The 21,934-nt window shown below is 35.3% G+C and overlaps 1 protein-coding gene and 2 long non-coding RNA genes across 3 annotated transcripts; all 3 read right to left on the reverse strand.

Moving 5' to 3' along the window:
• Nucleotides 1-3,497: 3,497 nt before the first annotated feature.
• On the reverse strand, nt 3,498-6,557 carry LOC118683629 (uncharacterized). The gene is made up of 2 exons (XR_011397319.1): nt 4,191-6,557; nt 3,498-3,842 (listed from the first exon to the last, which is right to left on the reverse strand). It is a non-coding gene; the product is annotated as an uncharacterized lncRNA (long non-coding RNA).
• Nucleotides 6,558-9,166: 2,609 nt separating this feature from the next.
• LOC138858105 (uncharacterized) lies at nt 9,167-11,018 on the reverse strand. Its single transcript, XM_070112570.1, has one exon. It carries the CDS (start codon nt 10,460-10,462, stop codon nt 9,182-9,184), a length of 1,281 nt encoding a protein of 426 aa, XP_069968671.1. The 5' UTR covers nt 10,463-11,018; the 3' UTR covers nt 9,167-9,181.
• Nucleotides 11,019-18,547: 7,529 nt separating this feature from the next.
• On the reverse strand, nt 18,548-21,592 carry LOC138858025 (uncharacterized). The gene is made up of 2 exons (XR_011397303.1): nt 19,241-21,592; nt 18,548-18,892 (listed from the first exon to the last, which is right to left on the reverse strand). It is a non-coding gene; the product is annotated as an uncharacterized lncRNA (long non-coding RNA).
• Nucleotides 21,593-21,934: the final 342 nt, after the last annotated feature.

The following is a 21,934-nucleotide window of genomic DNA, read 5'->3' on the forward strand; positions in this document are numbered from 1 at the left end:
TGACCGATGGTGTGCGATTCGGTTCAGATGGTGTGCACACGATTAAACCGGTATCGATACAATTTCCAGCAAAATATAGCTATGGAACTGCCGAGAGACGAATGTTACCAGTAATCCTGAATTAGGCTTCAACCGTCCACAAGATGCAAGGTTGTACAGTTGATCATGCAATTGTTTATCTAGACTCGCGACTGTTTGCTGCTGGACAAGCTAATGTAGCACTTAGTCGTGTGAGATCTTTAGACGGTATTCGGATTGAAGAACTTGATTGCTCTAAGTTAACAGAAGAAACCCCGTGCAACAGTGTAGCTTTAGATGAAATGACTTGTGAATAAAAACTTGCACCCGATATATTAAAAAGCACATCCCACGTTAACAGCAACCAAACAATTAAAGAATTAAAATATTATTTGTATTTAGTTGAACAATTTAGTTTATTATTCGAATTTTATTATGACGTTGTACACAATAAAATTCCTTAATATACATGTTTATATATTGAACAATTTATAATATAGGATCGGTAACGTATTGAAGTGTTACGCGCAGGAGCTGTCGTATCGAATTTTAGGTGTTGACGCGGCGCAGTGTAGACTTGAAAAATTGAGTTGCGCGCAGGATCGCTATTACTTCGAATTAGGTGGAAAAGCTGCGCTGATCATTCCTTTTGTTAGCTGGTGATGTACACGCGCGGTGTTCTGGGGTGTTGTACACTGTCCTATGTGGTGTCATCTGGTGTGGTGTATTGGTGAGAACGTGGTGGGCATTATTAGGGTGCGCCAGTTTTTTCGAGTAGAGTGGTGTGGTTATTTACTGAGGCTTAGCTCATTTAAACATCCTGGCCCCCCTAAGCGAATATTTTGCCTAGTGTTGCACATATTTGCAGTAAACGTTCCAGGTATCTCGGCGTACTGTTGGAGTAGCAGAGCGCGCGGTATGCATGATAATGCAGTAGTGGTAGATCCATATTTACCTGTACGTGTAGGATGGAATTTTGATTTTGAAATGGATATTATGTGTTTCGATTTGGAAGTTAGTGCGTTAAGCAAGCAACGTTGTTTGGCATTTATTAGATTGGTGGCTGTGACGACGTATTATTAGATGGTATAATTTTGTTTATTCATTTTATTGCCGGTTATCTACTATTACTTTATTATCGGCTTATAGGATGGCGACTCCACGCCTAGCTCAGATATGGCCAGAATGGGTGCTACATTGAAACCTTTGAAGAGGGATATTGCGAGCGTAAGATTTGTGATTTATGGCTACTTTTTAAGTGGATTTGTATTAAAGTATTACAAGTATTTCCCATAAACCACCAATACGAAGAGGGCTTAGATATATGCGATTAGAGCGACCTTTGCTTGTTGTAAGGCTTGGTGCGTTATTGTATCGCATTTTGAGTATGGGGATCGCTTAACTTTATTTTTAAATTGTTTTATATGATTATATTATGAAAAAGTAAGCTACTAGAAGACAATTTGTTATGAGTCAATTTTTCGACTTTTTTGGGACAGTTTTGATATATCAAAGTGCGTATGCATTAAGTTGGCAAGTAGGATTTTTGTATCATTATTGGCAAGAGCCATCCTGCGGGGTCGAAAAGTCACATATTTGTGTTTTTAAAACTGATCTTGTCAGAAGGGGCTCTGGCTTTGTTTTTTCTGCCAATTCGTGCAGTGTGGAACATTGTGAATTTAGTGGTAGTCGTATGACGTACCGGCCATTATTTGATCGAGTAGTTGTGGCTTTGTAGAAGTCTTCACAATACTGATCTTCTGGGGTTGTAATTGATATGAGGTGGCATTTTTCTAACTCCCGAAATTTCCTTGATTGTGAATTAAGGTATTCTTTGAATTTTCGTCAACTTGAGTTCTTGATGTGGAAACTGGTTCAGGAACTAGTCCACTTAGAATCCAACCAAATATAGTGTTTTATGCCAATAGTGTATTTGAAATTTTCTCAATACCATCGAGCATTATCTGTGCTATGAGATCGCTGCCTATTAGAATATCTTTTTGAGCGGGGGCGTTGCAGTCGGGATCTGCTAGCTTTAGGTGTGAAACCTTTTGCCAATGCTTGCTATTTATGTGATAGCTTGGAAGCATGTTAGTAAGTTGCGGAAGAACTATAGCTTCTGCTACAATTCGCTTATCCGCTTGGGGGGAAATTAGGGTAATGGGGCAGATGTTATTTGAGTTTTGGACTACTCTTCCGCCCATTCCCGTAATTTTAAAATTGGATTGTTTTGATGGTATACTCTACTTTGATTTTCGCTGTGTAGCGTTTGGGTTTTTATTGCCTTTGAGCAGCATGGTGCTTCTTGGCAATTTTCGGGATTTCGCACTTCGGGATTCGCTGTTGCAACTAAACCCGTGGCTCTTTTCATATTTGCGCTGTTTGGGGGTGATCTGGAAAAATTGTTATAATGAAGCATAGAATGATGTCGTTTATGACAATAAACGCAATTAAATTTGCTTCCGCACTCTTTAAGTGTATGCGCATGTGATAGGCAATTTGTATTTTTGGCAATAAAATTTTTTCTGTCGATAATATTCAATTTTTTGAATCTCTCGCAAGATTTGAGCTTATGCCCCCTTGTACATAGTTCGCATGACGTTTGTTTGTACTGTTCAGATGTGAACGTTTGATTTCTGAAGAAGCTTTTATTTAAATTGTTGTTGCTACTGGCTTGGGGACTGTGGAAGCTTCTATTTGGGTCGTGTTGAACGGTTTTCGTTCTGACCATTTTTTTATCTACCCTTTCTGCGATTTCGTATTGGGTTATTAAAAAGTCTTTCATCTGTTGCCACGTTGGGCATTTTTTTCGAGATGAGAGCGATTGCTCCCACAAAAGTAACGATTTTTCTGGTAATGCGACGGTGCATATGTTTACCAGTATAGGGTCCCAGCTGTTTGTGGGAATATTTTGTGTCGATAAAACCGACAAACAATTAGAAACAGTGGATTGTAGTCTAATAAATTCTTCACTTGTTTCTTTGTGAAATTTAGGCAAGTTTATAAGTGTCGTTACTTGTTTATCGACCAATATTCTTTCATTTTCATATCTTGCTTTTAGAGCTTCCCAAGCCAAATTGAAATTGTCGTCATTTAGTGCGAACTGTTTAACTATGACGCCTGCTTGACCTTTTGTTTTGTATCGGAGGTGATACAATTTTTGTGCTTTTGATAATTTTGGATGGTTGATATATACGGCAGTGAACATGTCCCGGAAGGACGGCCATTCTTCATAACCTCCATAAAATATTTCTGTGTCACATGCGGGCACCTCGAGATGGATGCCTGAACTTGCCTCTTGACTTTGAATTTGTGGCAAAAGCCACAAAACACAATAGAATCTACGCAAAATGAAGGAACAAATTCATGAGAAATAACGGTATTTCCAATTCAAGCTAACTGAACGCAGACTTTCTGGTGCCTATATTTACTTGTTATTACACTAAAATCCCGATATCTCAAAAATGAAAAAAGGAATATAAAATTTTTGTTTTTGCATTTTGAACTTAAGAATATAAAGAAGAAATACATGTACAAAATTTGAACTGAAATACCTATTTACATTGTTTTTACTTCACTTAAAAAACAGTGTCGGGTGAACGCAGACTTTATTGGCTATGTGTATATTTATAAATATATTTAACGCACTTTACACATATTTTTCAAGTCACTTAGTTGTTGTTCTTGTTGTAGCGGCAAAGTTCTTCAGAATTCAGATGAATTAGCTGTAATTACCAGTTCAGTGCGTTACAACCTTTTCTTGTGAAAAAATTACCCTGGTCGGTCCAACACCGGGGTGTTTATAGCTCTTTTGCACCAAACTCCTTTCAGCAGCGGAAAAAATAAAATACTTAATTTTAATGTATCACAATTTTTTATTTTTAATGCATGTGTATTAAAAAAATTTAAAAAAAAAAAGCTTTTTTCTTGGTTTGTTTTTTTTTTGAAAAAAAATTATTGAAAAAATTCACTGCCCGCTCACGGATTTGTAATATTCGCGTCTAAATAAGACGATTTAAAAAAATTTCAGTTTTGAGGCCTCCTTAGTTGGGGGACCTAAACTATAAATTTACCAAAGTAATATTTAAAATAGTGCTTCATAAAGGAGCGAATCAAATGTTTGAATATGTTCATATGCATATATGGAAAATATTTTTGACATATTTTCGTACTCTTCAAATTGTATAGTCAGTTCACCAGAAATCCATTATTTTTCCAATAGATGGCTTTTGTAATGAGAATCTCGCGTTTTAAAAGTTGGATCCGGTATACGGCGTTAGAAAGATTTTGAGTCCTCCTATTGGCTGGGATTTAGAAAACATTCCCTGAACTCGGGGTTAAAATGGGTATGTACGGTTAGAAGGGGAAAACTTCAGTTTAGCATCCCACGATTTCAGGTTCAATAGGGGTATGGTTGGATAGAGGAATGGCCGCCGAAAACTTTTAGTTTTCGAGATATTTGCATTTTAAGTTAAAAATTTCACAAATTTTATTTTACAATTTCTCGATTTATGGTTAACTTTTCTTTTATATTATGCCCTTATTATACACTAACACTTTACTACAATGTTTCTACATATTTATTTTATATTAAATATTTAAATATTTGCTTTAGCATTTTATTTTTACACAATTTTCGTTATATGAACAATAACAAATGGGTTCCATGTTGACATCTAACAAGTGTTGCCATATCTATTATATATATATATTTATATTTTGAAAACGAATTAATATGAACAATAAAAGAGGATTATACCCCAAATACATGAACTATAATTTTGTTCATTCCCTTCTATTGATAAATTATGGTATTGGATTGGCGATAATAATTCTATATATTCGTGATTTGGAGAATCTGCTCTATCCAACCATACTCCTCTTAACCCTGGAATCGTGGGATGCTTAACTAAAGCCGACCCAGAAGAAGTTCTCCAGACTTAGAATATATATAAAAACATAGTTGCCGTTGACTTACGTTTTTGAGCTATTTGCATTTAAAGGTCAAAAATTCAACAATTTAAAGACCCCGTTTCTTCGTTTTATATTGGATTTTCTACTTAAATTTTAACTTTTAATCCACTAACACTTCACTAAATCGTTTTTACACATTTATTTTATATTAAATATTGCATAAATAAAATTTACCTCTCCTATTTCCTACGGATACAGGTTTTCCATATTGAGAATATAGGGCAAAATTTCGGTTTCTCCGGAGCAGAGATCTGATGGTATGGACGAATAAGATCAAGAATATATACACATATCCCACCCTGATTTTTTTTTAGAGATTTGTGTTTGAAGCCCAAAAATTGTAAAACTAATAAAGGGTCGGCTTTAGAATAACGTCCCACGCTTTCGGGTATAAAATGGGTATGGGCGGATAGAGGAGATCCTCCAGATCAAGAATATATATAGATATAGCCGCGGGAAACTTATAGTTTTCGAGATATTTACGTTTAAAGTTGAAAATTTCAACTATTTAAAGTACGTATTTTTGCGATTTAAAATGAATTATACCCTTTTTTTACTTTTATATCCACTAACACTTGACTAATTCGTTTTTAGAAATTTTTTTTATATTAGATGCTGCAAAAATAGCTTTATTTCAATAATTAAATCATTCTTCAATTTTATTAATTTTGACAATAACAAAATGGTTGTGAATGTCAAAACATCAGTGTTGCCATACTAATATATTTTGTAAACGAAGAAAAATAAAATAAACAGAGACATTGTATCCTAGATACAGGAAACGCAAAAAGAATTTCTGCGCGTAAAAACTTTGGTACACCCCGGTGTTGGATCGACCAGGGTTATTTTTTTAAAGCGCGGCCGAAGGCCGCCAACGCTAAAAGAAGTTCTGAGCGAAAAATATTTTGACACACCCCGGTGTTGGACCGACCAGGGTTATTTATTTTGAAGCGCGGCCGAAGGCCGCCAACGCAAAAAGAAGTTCTACAAGAAAAAAGTAATATTGTCATAGAGGGTATAACATAATACTTAACATCAATGCTTTGTAATAGTTTATTTCTCTAGGTTTTGGATTCCTGTATTTGGGGTATTATCTGTTTTAATTTCTTTCAGTTCAATTACAAAAGATATCGATAAGGTAACACTGGTTATTTGAAATTTTGCAACCCTTTTGTTATTGTCAGAATTAATAGAATTTAACAATAATTTAATTATTGAATTAAACTATTTTTGCACTATATAATGTAAAATAAATGTGTACAAACGAATTAGTGAAGTGTTAGTGGATATAAAAGTGGAAAATATAAGTGTGTAATTCATTTTAAATCGCAAAAATACGTACTTTAAATAGTTGAAATTTTCAACTTTAAACGTAAATATCTCGAAAACTATAAGTTTCCCGCGGCTATATCTATATATATTCTTGATCTGGAGGATCTCCTCTATCCGCCCATATCCATTTTATCCCCGAAAGCGTGGGACGTTATACTAAAGTTTTCCCCTAATAAATGCTATTTCAGAATGTCACACACGCACATTTTTGTTTGGTGGATATATACAATATAAAACAAGTAAGGAAGGGCTAAGTTCGGATGTAACCGAACATTTTATACTCTCGCAAAGTCAAATAGTATACTCGTTTGAGATTTCTTTGTGGATTGGCTGATATTTTCGGTAGAAGGTCAACTATAGGCACTGGGGTCCACATATTTAGTACTTAGGGGCTTAAACAGTTTTGGTTCGATTTAGACAATTTTTGGCCACAAGGTGGCATACTTTAATCGCATTATTCACGCAAAGTTTTATCCCGATACAGTCATTGTTGCCTGATTTGCATAGTGGAAAGTGAAATAATCAGATGGAATTTAAAATGGTGTTATATGGAAAGTAGGCGTGGTTGTAGTCCGATTTCGCCCATTTTTGCACTGTGACATAGAAACATGAAAAGAACGTTATGCACTGAATTTGGTTGAAATCGGTTAAGCAGATCTCAAGATATGGGTTTTCACCTAAAAGTGGGCTGTGCCACGCCCACTGTCTAATTTTGAACGCGGTTCCTATAAAGTCATCTCATACCATCCCAGAGATAAAATTTAATAATTCTGGCGTGTTTAGTGCTTGATTTATCGCGCTTTTAGTAGTTTTTAACAGTACCGTTATATGGGGAGTGGGCGGAGTTGCCACCCGATTTCAACTATTTTCACACCGTCAATAGAAGTGCTAAAAATATTTGCTTCCAGTGAATTTTGTTATTATAGCATTAGCGGTTTAGGAGATATGCACATTAAACCTATAAGAGGCGGGACCACGCCCACTTTTTTAAAAAAAATTTCAACTGCAGATGCCCCTCCCTAATATGATCCTGTGTACCAAATAACAGTCTTGTATCTTATTGCGGAGCTTAGTTATGGCAAGTTATTTGTTTTTGATTAATGGCGTTTTGTGGGCGTGGCAGTGGTCCGATTACGCCCATCTGCAATACCAACCGTCTCACGGTACCATAAAACATGTCTACCAAGTTTCATAAAGATATCTCAATTTTTACTCAAGTTAGAGCTTGCACGGACGGACGGACAGACGGACGGACGGACAGACAGTCACCCGGATTTCAACTCGTCTCTTCATCCTGATCATTTATATATATATAACCCTATATCTAACTCGATTAGTTTTAGGTGATACAAACAACCGTTAGGTGAACAAAACTATTATACTCTGTAGCAACAGGTTGCGAGAGTATAACAACATAAGCGTAAAATTCATCGTAAATCGAAAAATTGCATACTATAAATTGGTAATTTAAATACAAATGATTCACAAACCATAAGTCACCGACAGCTATGTGTATAAATATCCCTAAGTTGGAGAACCTCCTCTATCTTTACCTATTAACTTAGCAAGCTTAAACTCATTCGGGGGTTGCTATTCTAAATCCCAGCCAATATGCTGTGTAGACTTTTTGGTTTATAGTCAGAAATCTTACGGCCTACCATTATTTACTTCTTATTTAGATGTGAAATTAATGTGTTAGAACATCCACAATAAAAACATCTAAATAAAATTTTAATGAAAACGTTACTTCTTTCTATATGAAAGGTTTTTTTTGTATATTGCTTTTACTGTTCTATACTTGTGTATCGAATAATCTAATTTAGCCTTAACCTTTCCTTTATTTAAATGCTTGCCGGCTTTTTGAGATTGCATTTTTCGATAAGTATCGATTACATTAGAGCCAGCAAAATCGACCATTGTATAAATTTACAAGTAACTAGTCCTAATACCATGTTCGCACCGAATTGAAATCCTCTTGAAAACACAATTTGTGGATTGTGGAACCAAAGTCGTTCTGACCGACATTGTGTGTTTTCGATGACTTTTCATTGACAGTTCACACATCTATTTGTTTACATTTGTTATGTACCCTACAAGAAAAGTGACGGTCATCAGATCTCATCTCCTCCTCTCAATAGCTCTGCTTACGTCTTTCTCCAATCAGTGGATAGTTCTGAATGTAAAAATTCAAATGTAAATTAACAGTACTGAGATATGTTGTTATTGTTGTAACGGTCCCCGTTTGGGTGATTAATTCCAGATTCGTTGTCGTCGAGGTCATCTAACGGGAGGCCCAGGAAACGAGCTGTTTCGACGCGGTCGGACCATAGGGAGAAGGGTGTTAGATGAGTGGGGTTTGTTGGGCATGCAAAGTGGTGGTTAGTGTCATGCGGAGAACCATTGCGTGCAAGACATGTGTTTGGTATGTCGGGGTCTATTCTGGTTAAGTAGGAGTTTAACCTGCTACAGTATCCAGAATGAAGTTGCGCGAGGGTCACTCTGGTTTCGTGAGGCAACTCGAGCTCTACGTCTGCTATAGGTGGTTGGTGGTTTGACTCATAGTACGCCATTCACTGAGAGGGAGTCGATGAAGGTGTTAACGGCTCCACTGTGAATGTGGTCAGTGCCTGTCTGAAGTTCATAGCGTCCGAAGTTCGGTCGGCGTACTGTCTGATGTCGTCGACGTAATCAAGGAAAGACCTCTTGATGTTCCTAGGAGGCGGCTCCGCTACAAGCAGGCGACTACAGGGGTGGTTTCTACGAAAGCACCCTAGCAGAAACTGTTTGGAGAGGAGTTCGTTGTGTTCCTTAACCGAAAGCATACGGGCCTCACTATGTAGGTGTTCGATTGGAGACATCAAGAGGCATCCCGTGATAGTCCGGAGTGCAGCGTACAGACAGGTCTGAAGCTTCTTCTTCTGCGTGCCACTGCATCCAGGCGACCATATTGTTCAAAGTAGACATCTGTATATACGGCATAATTCAAATTTGATTGTTTGGGTTTGAAGTCGAGTAAAAATGAGTCTTCGGATGTATGCTTTTCAACATTTTCTTTCAACAAATATTTGCTCGATTTATTTTTACACTTATTAAAATTTCGTGAAGAAAGCGCTTGAGTTGCCCTAGCAGGTGGAATCTTGAATACTTCTGGCGATATAGGTATTAGTCGTTTATTTTTTCTAGAAATCTCCAAATGATTATTAAAGGTGCTCTTTAACTCCTTTTGTAAGCGTTCAGAGTTTTTAGTTAGAGCTACATTTTCAGCCAAATTTCCATTTCTCGGCTCGCTTGAAGTAGGGCATTTATAACCAAAATTAGTGTTCAGATTTATGTCATCCAAATCAGCTTCATAATACTGCTTCTGTAGATCAATCTGTGATTTTGTGCGATAACTGAAAGGTTGCGAATGTTCATCGCGGTATGCCCCTAATACATCATCATAAATAATTTTTAGAGCCACTTTCTGAGCGGTATATGTATGGAGGTTGATTCCATCATAAATATAATTCGTTTTCTCATTGGTAGCCTTTACTTGATTTGTTTTCAATTTGTTTTTTTGTTTTTCAGCATTTTCGGTTTTCGTCAATTTTTTGGTTGTAGTTGGAGGAAGTGGCGGTGGAGACGATGGAGGTTTTAATTTTCCAAGTTGATGTGATTGTATTGTGTGTTTAGCGCGTGCAACCAAAGTGTTGGACAATAAATTTTGAGTCTGCAAATTAATATTATCAGTTAACGAATTCGATGTTTTACTATTATTGACATTGGGCGAATAATTTTGTCCTCTGCTCTTTGAAGACGACGGCAAAATATGTTTGACACTTGTTGTACTTAAACTAGCACAAGATGAGATAGACGAAGATGAATTTGATGATAACGATGAAGCAGACAGAGACATATTTTCCAAGTACTTCAAAGAAATTTCAGGTGTTATTAGAGTTTCGTTAATGATCTCATTTTGTTGAGTTGCTTTCAAAGTATACCAAAGCGTGCCATATGATGATTTTGTAGTGGTTATATCAGATGCAATACGCTGAGCTAATGGATTTAAATTATAAAAATAATCTTGTGCCATTTGCAGATTTAACGAGGTAAACTGGAAAGCGGCCATTTTTATAACACTTATTTTTATGTAGCTCATACAAATGGGAGTTTTCACGACTTTCCTGATAATTCCATTCTAAATAATAGAAAATTGTGTTACTACCATCAGTAAACAGCTTTGATTACATGGCAAGTGGGTTACGAGATTCGGTGTTCCAATGGAGTTAAATTCTGATCAAGAATGAAATCTCGAGTCAGCTTTCGGCAACATGTTGAAAAATGGTTTCTCAATATCTGGTTAGCAACATTCTGTCAGTTAAGTTCTGGTAAACTGTTCCGAAAAAAGGAGCCTTGGTTAGTTTGTAACCAGAAAATTAAATGACACCTGTCCGCTGTAAAATCTTAAGTAAAAATCAGCAGCATAAATGGCTTTCGGACGGGGACTTTTTGTCGTTCATTCTCATTATATGTTATTTGAGTATTCACAAGGTGTCATATTGTGTCATATCGCCATATTGTTTTTTTTTTATGACTGTCATATCAACACTGTTGTTGTTTCCCATGCAAAATTGAAAAACGACAAATACAACATGGCGAGGTATGTTTTTTGAGTGTACTATTCCTTCAGCTGTATATGTTTACGTTTTTATTGTTGACGTTTAAGTGCCTAAAATTAATAAAATAATTAAATTTCATACATTTCTTTAATAATATGGAAGTAAACCATGATATTCCAGTAAATTAAGTTAAAGAAAAGTAAAAACCAAAACGCCGCCATTTCAACATAAAGAAATTTTATTTTTGTCACTTTCTCGGGGCATTTTTGTATTCTTAATTTTTCACTACTAGCTGGTGAAGTGTATTAATATTACACAATATGACATACAACAATTAAGGGGTGCTCACATGTGTCGTATTTTTTAAGATTCTTGAAATACGACATAAGACATAAGACAAAGCTTGTGAAATGCCTATATGCATATTTGCATTCATATATGCATATATCATACAAAAAAGAGGTAATAACCTTAATATTTCCGAAAATTATGTAAATATTCCTTTGAAACCGAGCTCTGTTGCAACCATGCAACGCATTTTAAAATGAAAAGAAAACGACGAATTGCATAGCAACGAGCTGTTACGAAATAGATCACATAGCGTTTCTTCGTTTTTCCTCCTCGTCCCCTCGCTTACGAAAACCGGTTTTGACAGCAAAAAGATTCTTCTTCTAAACATGTTATACAGTTATGCGTGTTCACAATGCAAGTTTGTTCACAATAATCAAACTATTTGTAGGTAAGCTAACCACAATTTGGCGAAAACGGTTCTGTCAGTCAAAGCTGGTGTATTGAGAAAGTGGGCCTTAATTTATTAGTTTATAATGAAAAAGTTTGAGTGAAATGAATAGAATAATGTTGCGTAAAAAAATTTGGATTATATTCAACTAAACGCATTTATCTATTGACAATTATTATGGTTATCGAATTCACTTCTCCCACAAAAATTTTTTGGCACCTTTTATATCCGAAGGAACATTTAAAAAACTCGTTTTTAATGGGTTACTAGAGGATCTCGTACACGAATCGCTGTGGCTAAGGTATACATTATTTATAAACTATTCAATACAGTAAAATTGTATTTATGAATAAAAACGAAAACGTTATTGCCGGTGTAAGAATAACCCCGCGGATTACTTCCAAATTAGAAAATTATTGATACTACTTTTCATCGATTTGTTATTAAGCTCAAAGAAATATTAAATATATTATGTTGATTTTTTTTTATAAACTTTATATTCAAGTTGGTAACTAATGAGTAATTTTCAAAGTTGTTAGTTGATAACATTTGAGTAATGGAAGAAGGTAGATCATTCTTAATTTTTAACAATAATATTCATAGTTTTTCTTTATAAACATTTTCAAATTCAAATTGATTTAGCTCTTTTGTATTGCATTGTACATCTGGCAGTATCATTGGAAAACGTGGCAAGAAGACCAGTTCTCCATTAAATTTTCAAGTCAAAATGGTTGCTATAGTAATATTTTTGATTACCAAACGTGTACCGTTACATAATTAAGATGGATTCAAATTACGCTGAATAATACTAGGTGAACCAATTTTTAACCTAAGATTCTGTGATGAAATTCCGAGATTCTAGATAATATATTGTTCCAATTTCATCATCAACAGTAGTTATTTAAAATGCATCTGGTAACTTGCAACAACTATTGCAACTGGAAACTATTTTAATCAACTTCTACATTTTTGGCCGCTAGTGTAGTTAGTTGATCCAAAATAATAAATTTTTATTTTTCGGAACGTACTCTCAATTAATTAAGCTTTTTTTTCGTTATACACTGCGTACTTGTTAAATTGTATTGTTTCTTAGGGTGGATCAGTTTGTAATTGCTTGCACACATTTATGGTCCATTGAAGTGTTTCACCATCCATGATAAGACAGCACCACTGAAAACTTCATCGTTGCCGTTTAAATCGTGCATTGTTCTGTGCAATGCTTAGAGAATATTTGTGGGCTATTATGCTCTCATCTCAAATTATAATTGAACTTTTTATCAACACTGCTCTATTCCGCTATTTTTTATATTAGAAGTTGCGTTTGGTTATTTTTGAGTGCCTCTGCGTCATTCGTCAATAATTTAGCAAAGTAGCCGCAACGCCTTGTCGATCCATGCGATTTCTTATCGGTTCCACATGGCGCGTCCTAAAAAAAACAGCCTTTTTCAGTAGCAACATCCACTATAACCCATATATTTATGTATATATACAAAAATTACTGTACTCTTGCAGCCAAATCGGTTAAACCGTTCTAGTGTTATTAATAGTCTAACTAACACGACTCGTTTTTGTATACACTTCATTTTTCAAAATCAATATATTTTGTACTTATAAATTCAAACAAATACAACTTTCGCATTCAGAATCCCTTTTAACCATTCACTTAATTTCATTTATTCTAATCATTTCACTTAAAAAATTTCCCCGAAAAAAGTAACGGGGAAATCTTGTATTTATCAATCTTGATTCCTTTCAGCATTCCTTGTAGGCTAGGAGAAGCTGACTTGCTGAGGCCCACACGTACTTCTTTCTCGAAGAACGTTATCAAAATTATTGATAATTTGAAAAGGGAATTAAAAGTTCAAATCTAACGCGTTTCTTGAGTCATGGTGTAGATGAGATGAAATCAGATTCTCTGTTCAGATGACTCCGCTGAAGCTCTTTAAAAGTTAAAGTTTTCCTCTGACCATTCGGACGGGTGCATTCAATTCGACTGCGAATGTAAAGTGTTGGTGTGTTTATCGTCGAGGAGACAAGCTAGAGCGTTATAAAGTTGGATCTCAACCTGTGTTCCTGTGTGTTAGGGTTCCCTGAGCCAATAGCTCATCGATTGTTATTTGAATTTCCAACTTCGCCATAAACGAGAGTCTTCTCGAACTAGTGTACACGGGATTTAATTTTCATTGAGTAAACATTAACTTTCGGCCCTTCTCGTTTAATTGTGCATATATATTGTACAGTGGTAGCAGACTGGCAACTAGCTAGTGGGCTTCTATATAAATCAAGAAAGCGAAGTGCACGAACAAAACTTATTTTGAGCTCTTATGTTAAATAACTCATTTGGGTTAAAACTAATTGTCTTTGTTTGGAACAATGCTATTTGCATTTTGTTTAAAAGGTCACGCCCAACCAGCACTGGTACAACCGCATCTGAGTCTGGCAAAATAGAAAAATTGTGGAGCAATTTGTGCTGACAAAATATAAATTTACATGTGAAAATACCATAAATTTTTAATTGTTTATTACCGATTCCACGATATTGTGTCAACTTTTGTTTACTGCTGAGTTTTACTGATTATGACACGTAAGACCGTTTTATGAAACTAATGGGACCGCCAGTATCAAATAAAGCAAAAAGAGGAATTATACAATATAAGTGCACTTTCTTTATTGAGGAAGGCAACACTCACCAAATTATTTGAAGAAAATCGTTCTGCCTGTTGACGGACTCTAGGATTTGCATCATCTCCTACAGCGGCTGCAATATTCGGTTGTTTCCTGGTGTAGCGAAACGAGGACAGTTTTGGCGTGTGTGGCCGATTTCGGAGCACATGAAGCATGAATTCGGTGGACGTCTGGGAGCCGTACAAGCATTCTGATGCCATGTTGAAAGCAACTAAAATAACGTACGCTGCTTATATCCACTTGTCCACTTAAAGTTGGTTTGGCCTTTGTCTGGATGGTCGCTTGGACTGTGAAAGTTTTCCGCTCGGTACATAAGTAGATTTGTCATTCAAACAATCAATGATTATATCATCCAAATCAGCTTCAAGTTCTTTAACTCGGCTAGCAATATATTGCATTTGGACAATGTATTATCACGGTGTTTCTGCTGGTTTAATACGACGCAAAAAATTTTAAAATGGGCGTGGCACCGCCAACCCTTAGGTGAAATCCTATATCTTAGAAACTATCGAACTAATGTCAACCAAATTTTGTTATGTGAGGTTACCCAGCCATTCCTATAACACACTTTGAAAATGGACGAAATCGTACATCGACTATAAAACTATGCAGCTAAAAGTAGGTACTATCCAAAAATGCCCCTAAAGCTATGCAGCTTAAAGCATCAACGATCCATGCTGTCATTTGAATAAAAAATTTACTCAAACGCATCCTTAAAGAAAGTGAAAAAACTACGTGTGATTAATAGTAAGTATGGTTTAAAATGCTAAAAAATATGAACTTAAAGAACATTAGGCTAAAAGGAGAAAAATAATATAGGTTTAAAAAATTAAAAAACACGCTTTTAAACCACTTCAAACTAAAAAGCGAAAAAAAAAATTCCTTATATAAACTGACAGAAATATTGACCGATGGTGTGCGATTCGGTTCAGATGGTGTGCACACGATTAAACCGGTATCGATACAATTTCCAGCAAAATATAGCTATGAAACTGCCGAGAGACGAATGTTACCAGTAATCCTGAATTAGGCTTCAACCGTCCACAAGATGCAAGGTTGTACAGTTGATCATGCAATTGTTTATCTAGACTCGCGACTGTTTGCTGCTGGACAAGCTAATGTAGCACTTAGTCGTGTGAGATCTTTAGACGGTATTCGGATTGAAGAACTTGATTGCTCTAAGTTAACAGGAGAAACCCCGTGCAACAGTGTAGCTTTAGATGAAATGACTAGTGAATAAAAACTTGCACCCGATATATTAAAAAGCACATCCCACGTTAACAGCAACCAAACAATTAAAGAATTAAAATATTATTTGTATTTAGTTGAACAATTTAGTTTATTATTCGAATTTTATTATGACGTTGTACACAATAAAATTCCTTAATATACATGTTTATATATTGAACAATTTATAATATAGGATCGGTAACGTATTGAAGTGTTACGCGCAGGAGCTGTCGTATCGAATTTTAGGTGTTGACGCGGCGCAGTGTAGACTTGAAAAATTGAGTTGCGCGCAGGATCGCTATTACTTCGAATTAGGTGGAAAAGCTGCGCTGATCATTCCTTTTGTTAGCTGGTGATGTACACGCGCGGTGTTCTGGGGTGTTGTACACTGTCCTATGTGGTGTCATCTGGTGTGGTGTATTGGTGAGAACGTGGTGGGCATTATTAGGGTGCGCCAGTTTTTCCGAGTAGAGTGGTGTGGTTATTTACTGAGGCTTAGCTCATTTAAACATCCTGGGCCCCCTAAGCGAATATTTTGCCTAGTGTTGCACATATTTGCAGTAAACGTTCCAGGTATCTCGGCGTACTGTTGGAGTAGCAGAGCGCGCGGTATGCATGATAATGCAGTAGTGGTAGATCCATATTTACCTGTACGTGTAGGATGGAATTTTGATTTTGAAATGGATATTATGTGTTTCGATTTGGAAGTTAGTGCGTTAAGCAAGCAACGTTGTTTGGCATTTATTAGATTGGTGGCTGTGACGACGTATTATTAGATGGTATAATTTTGTTTATTCATTTTATTGCCGGTTATCTACTATTACTTTATTATCGGCTTATAGGATGGCGACTCCACGCCTAGCTCAGATATGGCCAGAATGGGTGCTCCATTGAAACCTTTGAAGAGGGATATTGCGAGCGTAAGATTTGTGATTTATGGCTACTTTTTAAGTGGATTTGTATTAAAGTATTACAAGTATTTCCCATAAACCACCAATACGAAGAGGGCTTAGATATATGCGATTAGAGCGACCTTTGCTTGTTGTAAGGCTTGGTGCGTTATTGTATCGCATTGGGAGTATGGGGATCGCTTAACTTTATTTTTAAATTGTTTTATATGATTATATTATGAAAAAGTAAGCTACTAGAAGACAATTTGTTATGAGTCAATTTTTCGACTTTTTTGGGACAGTTTTGATATATCAAAGTGCGTATGCATTAAGTTGGCAAGTAGGATTTTTGTATCATTATTGGCAAGAGCCATCCTGCGGGGTCGAAAAGTCACATATTTGTGTTTTTAAAACTGATCTTGTCAGAAGGGACTCTGGCTTTGTTTTTTCTGCCAATTCGTGCAGTGTGGAACATTGTGAATTTAGTGGTAGTCGTATGACGTACCGGCCATTATTTGATCGAGTAGTTGTGGCTTTGTAGAAGTCTTCACAATACTGATCTTCTGGGGTTGTAATTGATATGAGGTGGCATTTTTCTAACTCCCGAAATTTCCTTGATTGTGAATTAAGGTATTCTTTGAATTTTCGTCAACTTGAGTTCTTGATGTGGAAACTGGTTCAGGAACTAGTCCACTTAGAATCCAACCAAATATAGTGTTTTATGCCAATAGTGTATTTGAAATTTTCTCAATACCATCGAGCATTATCTGTGCTATGAGATCGCTGCCTATTAGAATATCTATTTGAGCGGGGGCGTTGCAGTCGGGATCTGCTAGCTTTAGGTGTGAAACCTTTTGCCAATGCTTGCTATTTATGTGATAGCTTGGAAGCATGTTAGTAAGTTGCGGAAGAACTATAGCTTCTGCTACAATTCGGGATTCGCTGTTGCAACTAAACCCGTGGCTCTTTTCATATTTGCGCTGTTTGGGGGTGATCTGGAAAAATTGTTATAATGAAGCATAGAATGATGTCGTTTATGACAATAAACGCAATTAAATTTGCTTCCGCACTCTTTAAGTGTATGCGCATGTGATAGGCAATTTGTATTTTTGGCAATAAAATTTTTTCTGTCGATAATATTCAATTTTTTGAATCTCTCGCAAGATTTGAGCTTATGCCCCCTTGTACATAGTTCGCATGACGTTTGTTTGTACTGTTCTGATGTGAACGTTTGATTTCTGAAGAAGCTTTTATTTAAATTGTTGTTGCTACTGGCTTGGGGACTGTGGAAGCTTCTATTTGGGTCGTGTTGAACGGTTTTCGTTCTGACCATTTTTTTATCTACCCTTTCTGCGATTTCGTATTGGGTTATTAAAAAGTCTTTCATCTGTTGCCACGTTGGGCATTTTTTTCGAGATGAGAGCGATTGCTCCCACAAAAGTAACGATTTTTCTGGTAATGCGACGGTGCATATGTTTACCAGTATAGGGTCCCAGCTGTTTGTGGGAATATTTTGTGTCGATAAAACCGACAAACAATTTGAAACAGTGGATTGTAGTCTAATAAATTCTTCACTTGTTTCTTTTTGAAATTTAGGCAAGTTTATAAGTGTCGTTACTTGTTTATCGACCAATATTCTTTCATTTTCATATCTTGCTTTTAGAGCTTCCCAAGCCAAATTGAAATTGTCGTCATTTAGTGCGAACTGTTTAACTATGACGCCTGCTTGACCTTTTGTTTTGTATCGGAGGTGATACAATTTTTGTGCTTTTGATAATTTTGGATGGTTGATATATACGGCAGTGAACATGTCCCGGAAGGACGGCCATTCTTCATAACCTCCATAAAATATTTCTGTGTCACATGCGGGCACCTCGAGATGGATGCCTGAACTTGCCTCTTGACTTTGAATTTGTGGCAAAAGCCACAAAACACAATAGAATCTACGCAAAATGAAGGAACAAATTCATGAGAAATAACGGTATTTCCAATTCAAGCTAACTGAACGCAGACTTTCTGGTGCCTATATTTACTTGTTATTACACTAAAATCCCGTTATCTCAAAAATGAAAAAAGGAATATAAAATTTTTGTTTTTGCATTTTGAACTTAAGAATATAAAGAAGAAATACATGTACAAAATTTGAACTGAAATACCTATTTACATTGTTTTTACTTCACTTAAAAAACAGTGTCGGGTGAACGCAGACTTTATTGGCTATGTGTATATTTATAAATATATTTAACGCACTTTACACATATTTTTCAAGTCACTTAGTTGTTGTTCTTGTTGTAGCGGCAAAGTTCTTCAGAATTCAGATGAATTAGCTGTAATTACCAGTTCAGTGCGTTACAACCTTTTCTTGTGAAAAAATTACCCTGGTCGGTCCAACACCGGGGTGTTTATAGCTCTTTTGCACCAAACTCCTTTCAGCAGCGGAAAAAATAAAATACTTAATTTTAATGTATCACAATTTTTTATTTTTAATGCATGTGTATTAAAAAAATTTAAAAAAAAAAAGCTTTTTTCTTGGTTTGTTTTTTTTTTGAAAAAAAATTATTGAAAAAATTCACTGCCCGCTCACGGATTTGTAATATTCGCGTCTAAATAAGACGATTTAAAAAAATTTCAGTTTTGAGGCCTCCTTAGTTGGGGGACCTAAACTATAAATTTACCAAAGTAATATTTAAAATAGTGCTTCATAAAGGAGCGAATCAAATGTTTGAATATGTTCATATGCATATATGGAAAATATTTTTGACATATTTTCGTACTCTTCAAATTGTATAGTCAGTTCACCAGAAATCCATTATTTTTCCAATAGATGGCTTTTGTAATGAGAATCTCGCGTTTTAAAAGTTGGATCCGGTATACGGCGTTAGAAAGATTTTGAGTCCTCCTATTGGCTGGGATTTAGAAAACATTCCCTGAATTCGGGGTTAAAATGGGTATGTACGGTTAGAAGGGGAAAACTTCAGTTTAGCATCCCACGATTTCAGGTTCAATAGGGGTATGGTTGGATAGAGGAACTTTTAGTTTTCGAGATATTTGCATTTTAAGTTAAAAATTTCACAAATTTTATTTTACAATTTCTCGATTTATGGTTAACTTTTCTTTTATATTATGCCCTTATTATACACTAACACTTCACTACAATGTTTCTACATATTTATTTTATATTAAATATTTAAATATTTGCTTTAGCATTTTATTTTTACACAATTTTCGTTATATGAACAATAACAAATGGGTTCCATGTTGACATCTAACAAGTGTTGCCATATCTATTATATATATATATTTATATTTTGAAAACGAATTAATATGAACAATAAAAGAGGATTATACCCCAAATACATGAACTATAATTTTGTTCATTCCCTTCTATTGATAAATTATGGTATTGGATTGGCGATAATAATTCTATATATTCGTGATTTGGAGAATCTGCTCTATCCAACCATACTCCTCTTAACCCTGGAATCGTGGGATGCTTAACTAAAGCCGACCCAGAAGAAGTTCTCCAGACTTAGAATATATATAAAAACATAGTTGCCGTTGACTTACGTTTTTGAGCTATTTGCATTTAAAGGTCAAAAATTCAACAATTTAAAGACCCCGTTTCTTCGTTTTATATTGGATTTTCTACTTAAATTTTAACTTTTAATCCACTAACACTTCACTAAATCGTTTTTACACATTTATTTTATATTAAATATTGCATAAATAAAATTTACCTCTCCTATTTCCTACGGATACAGGTTTTCCATATTGAGAATATAGGGCAAAATTTCGGTTTCTCCGGAGCAGAGATCTGATGGTATGGACGAATAAGATCAAGAATATATACACATATCCCACCCTGATTTTTTTTTAGAGATTTGTGTTTGAAGCCCAAAAATTGTAAAACTAATAAAGGGTCGGCTTTAGAATAACGTCCCACGCTTTCGGGTATAAAATGGGTATGGGCGGATAGAGGAGATCCTCCAGATCAAGAATATATATAGATATAGCCGCGGGAAACTTATAGTTTTCGAGATATTTACGTTTAAAGTTGAAAATTTCAACTATTTAAAGTACGTATTTTTGCGATTTAAAATGAATTATACACTTTTTTTACTTTTATATCCACTAACACTTGACTAATTCGTTTTTAGAAATTTTTTTTATATTAGATGCTGCAAAAATAGCTTTATTTCAATAATTAAATCATTCTTCAATTTTATTATTTTTGACAATAACAAAATGGTTGTGAATGTCAAAACATCAGTGTTGCCATACTAATATATTTTGTAAACGAAGAAAAATAAAATAAACAGAGACATTGTATCCTAGATACAGGAAACGCAAAAAGAATTTCTGCGCGTAAAAACTTTGGTACACCCCGGTGTTGGATCGACCAGGGTTATTTTTTTAAAGCGCGGCCGAAGGCCGCCAACGCTAAAAGAAGTTCTGAGCGAAAAATATTTTGACACACCCCGGTGTTGGACCGACCAGGGTTATTTATTTTGAAGCGCGGCCGAAGGCCGCCAACGCAAAAAGAAGTTCTACAAGAAAAAAGTAATATTGTCATAGAGGGTATAACATAATACTTAACATCAATGCTTTGTAATAGTTTATTTCTCTAGGTTTTGGATTCCTGTATTTGGGGTATTATCTGTTTTAATTTCTTTCAGTTCAATTACAAAAGATATCGATAAGGTAACACTGGTTATTTGAAATTTTGCAACCCTTTTGTTATTGTCAGAATTAATAGAATTTAACAATAATTTAATTATTGAATTAAACTATTTTTGCACTATATAATGTAAAATAAATGTGTACAAACGAATTAGTGAAGTGTTAGTGGATATAAAAGTGGAAAATATAAGTGTGTAATTCATTTTAAATCGCAAAAATACGTACTTTAAATAGTTGAAATTTTCAACTTTAAACGTAAATATCTCGAAAACTATAAGTTTCCCGCGGCTATATCTATATATATTCTTGATCTGGAGGATCTCCTCTATCCGCCCATATCCATTTTATCCCCGAAAGCGTGGGACGTTATACTAAAGTTTTCCCCTAATAAATGCTATTTCAGAATGTCACACACGCACATTTTTGTTTGGTGGATATATACAATATAAAACAAGTAAGGAAGGGCTAAGTTCGGATGTAACCGAACATTTTATACGCAAAGTCAAATAGTATACTCGTTTGAGATTTCTTTGTGGATTGGCTGATATTTTCGGTAGAAGGTCAACTATAGGCACTGGGGTCCACATATTTAGTACTTAGGGGCTTAAACAGTTTTGGTTCGATTTAGACAATTTTTGGCCACAAGGTGGCATACTTTAATCGCATTATTCACGCAAAGTTTTATCCCGATACAGTCATTGTTGCCTGATTTGCATAGTGGAAAGTGAAATAATCAGATGGAATTTAAAATGGTGTTATATGGAAAGTAGGCGTGGTTGTAGTCCGAT

The sequence above is a fragment of the Bactrocera oleae genome, chromosome X (assembly GCF_042242935.1).
Source record: "Bactrocera oleae isolate idBacOlea1 chromosome X, idBacOlea1, whole genome shotgun sequence".
Taxonomy (NCBI): Eukaryota; Metazoa; Arthropoda; class Insecta; order Diptera; family Tephritidae; genus Bactrocera; species Bactrocera oleae.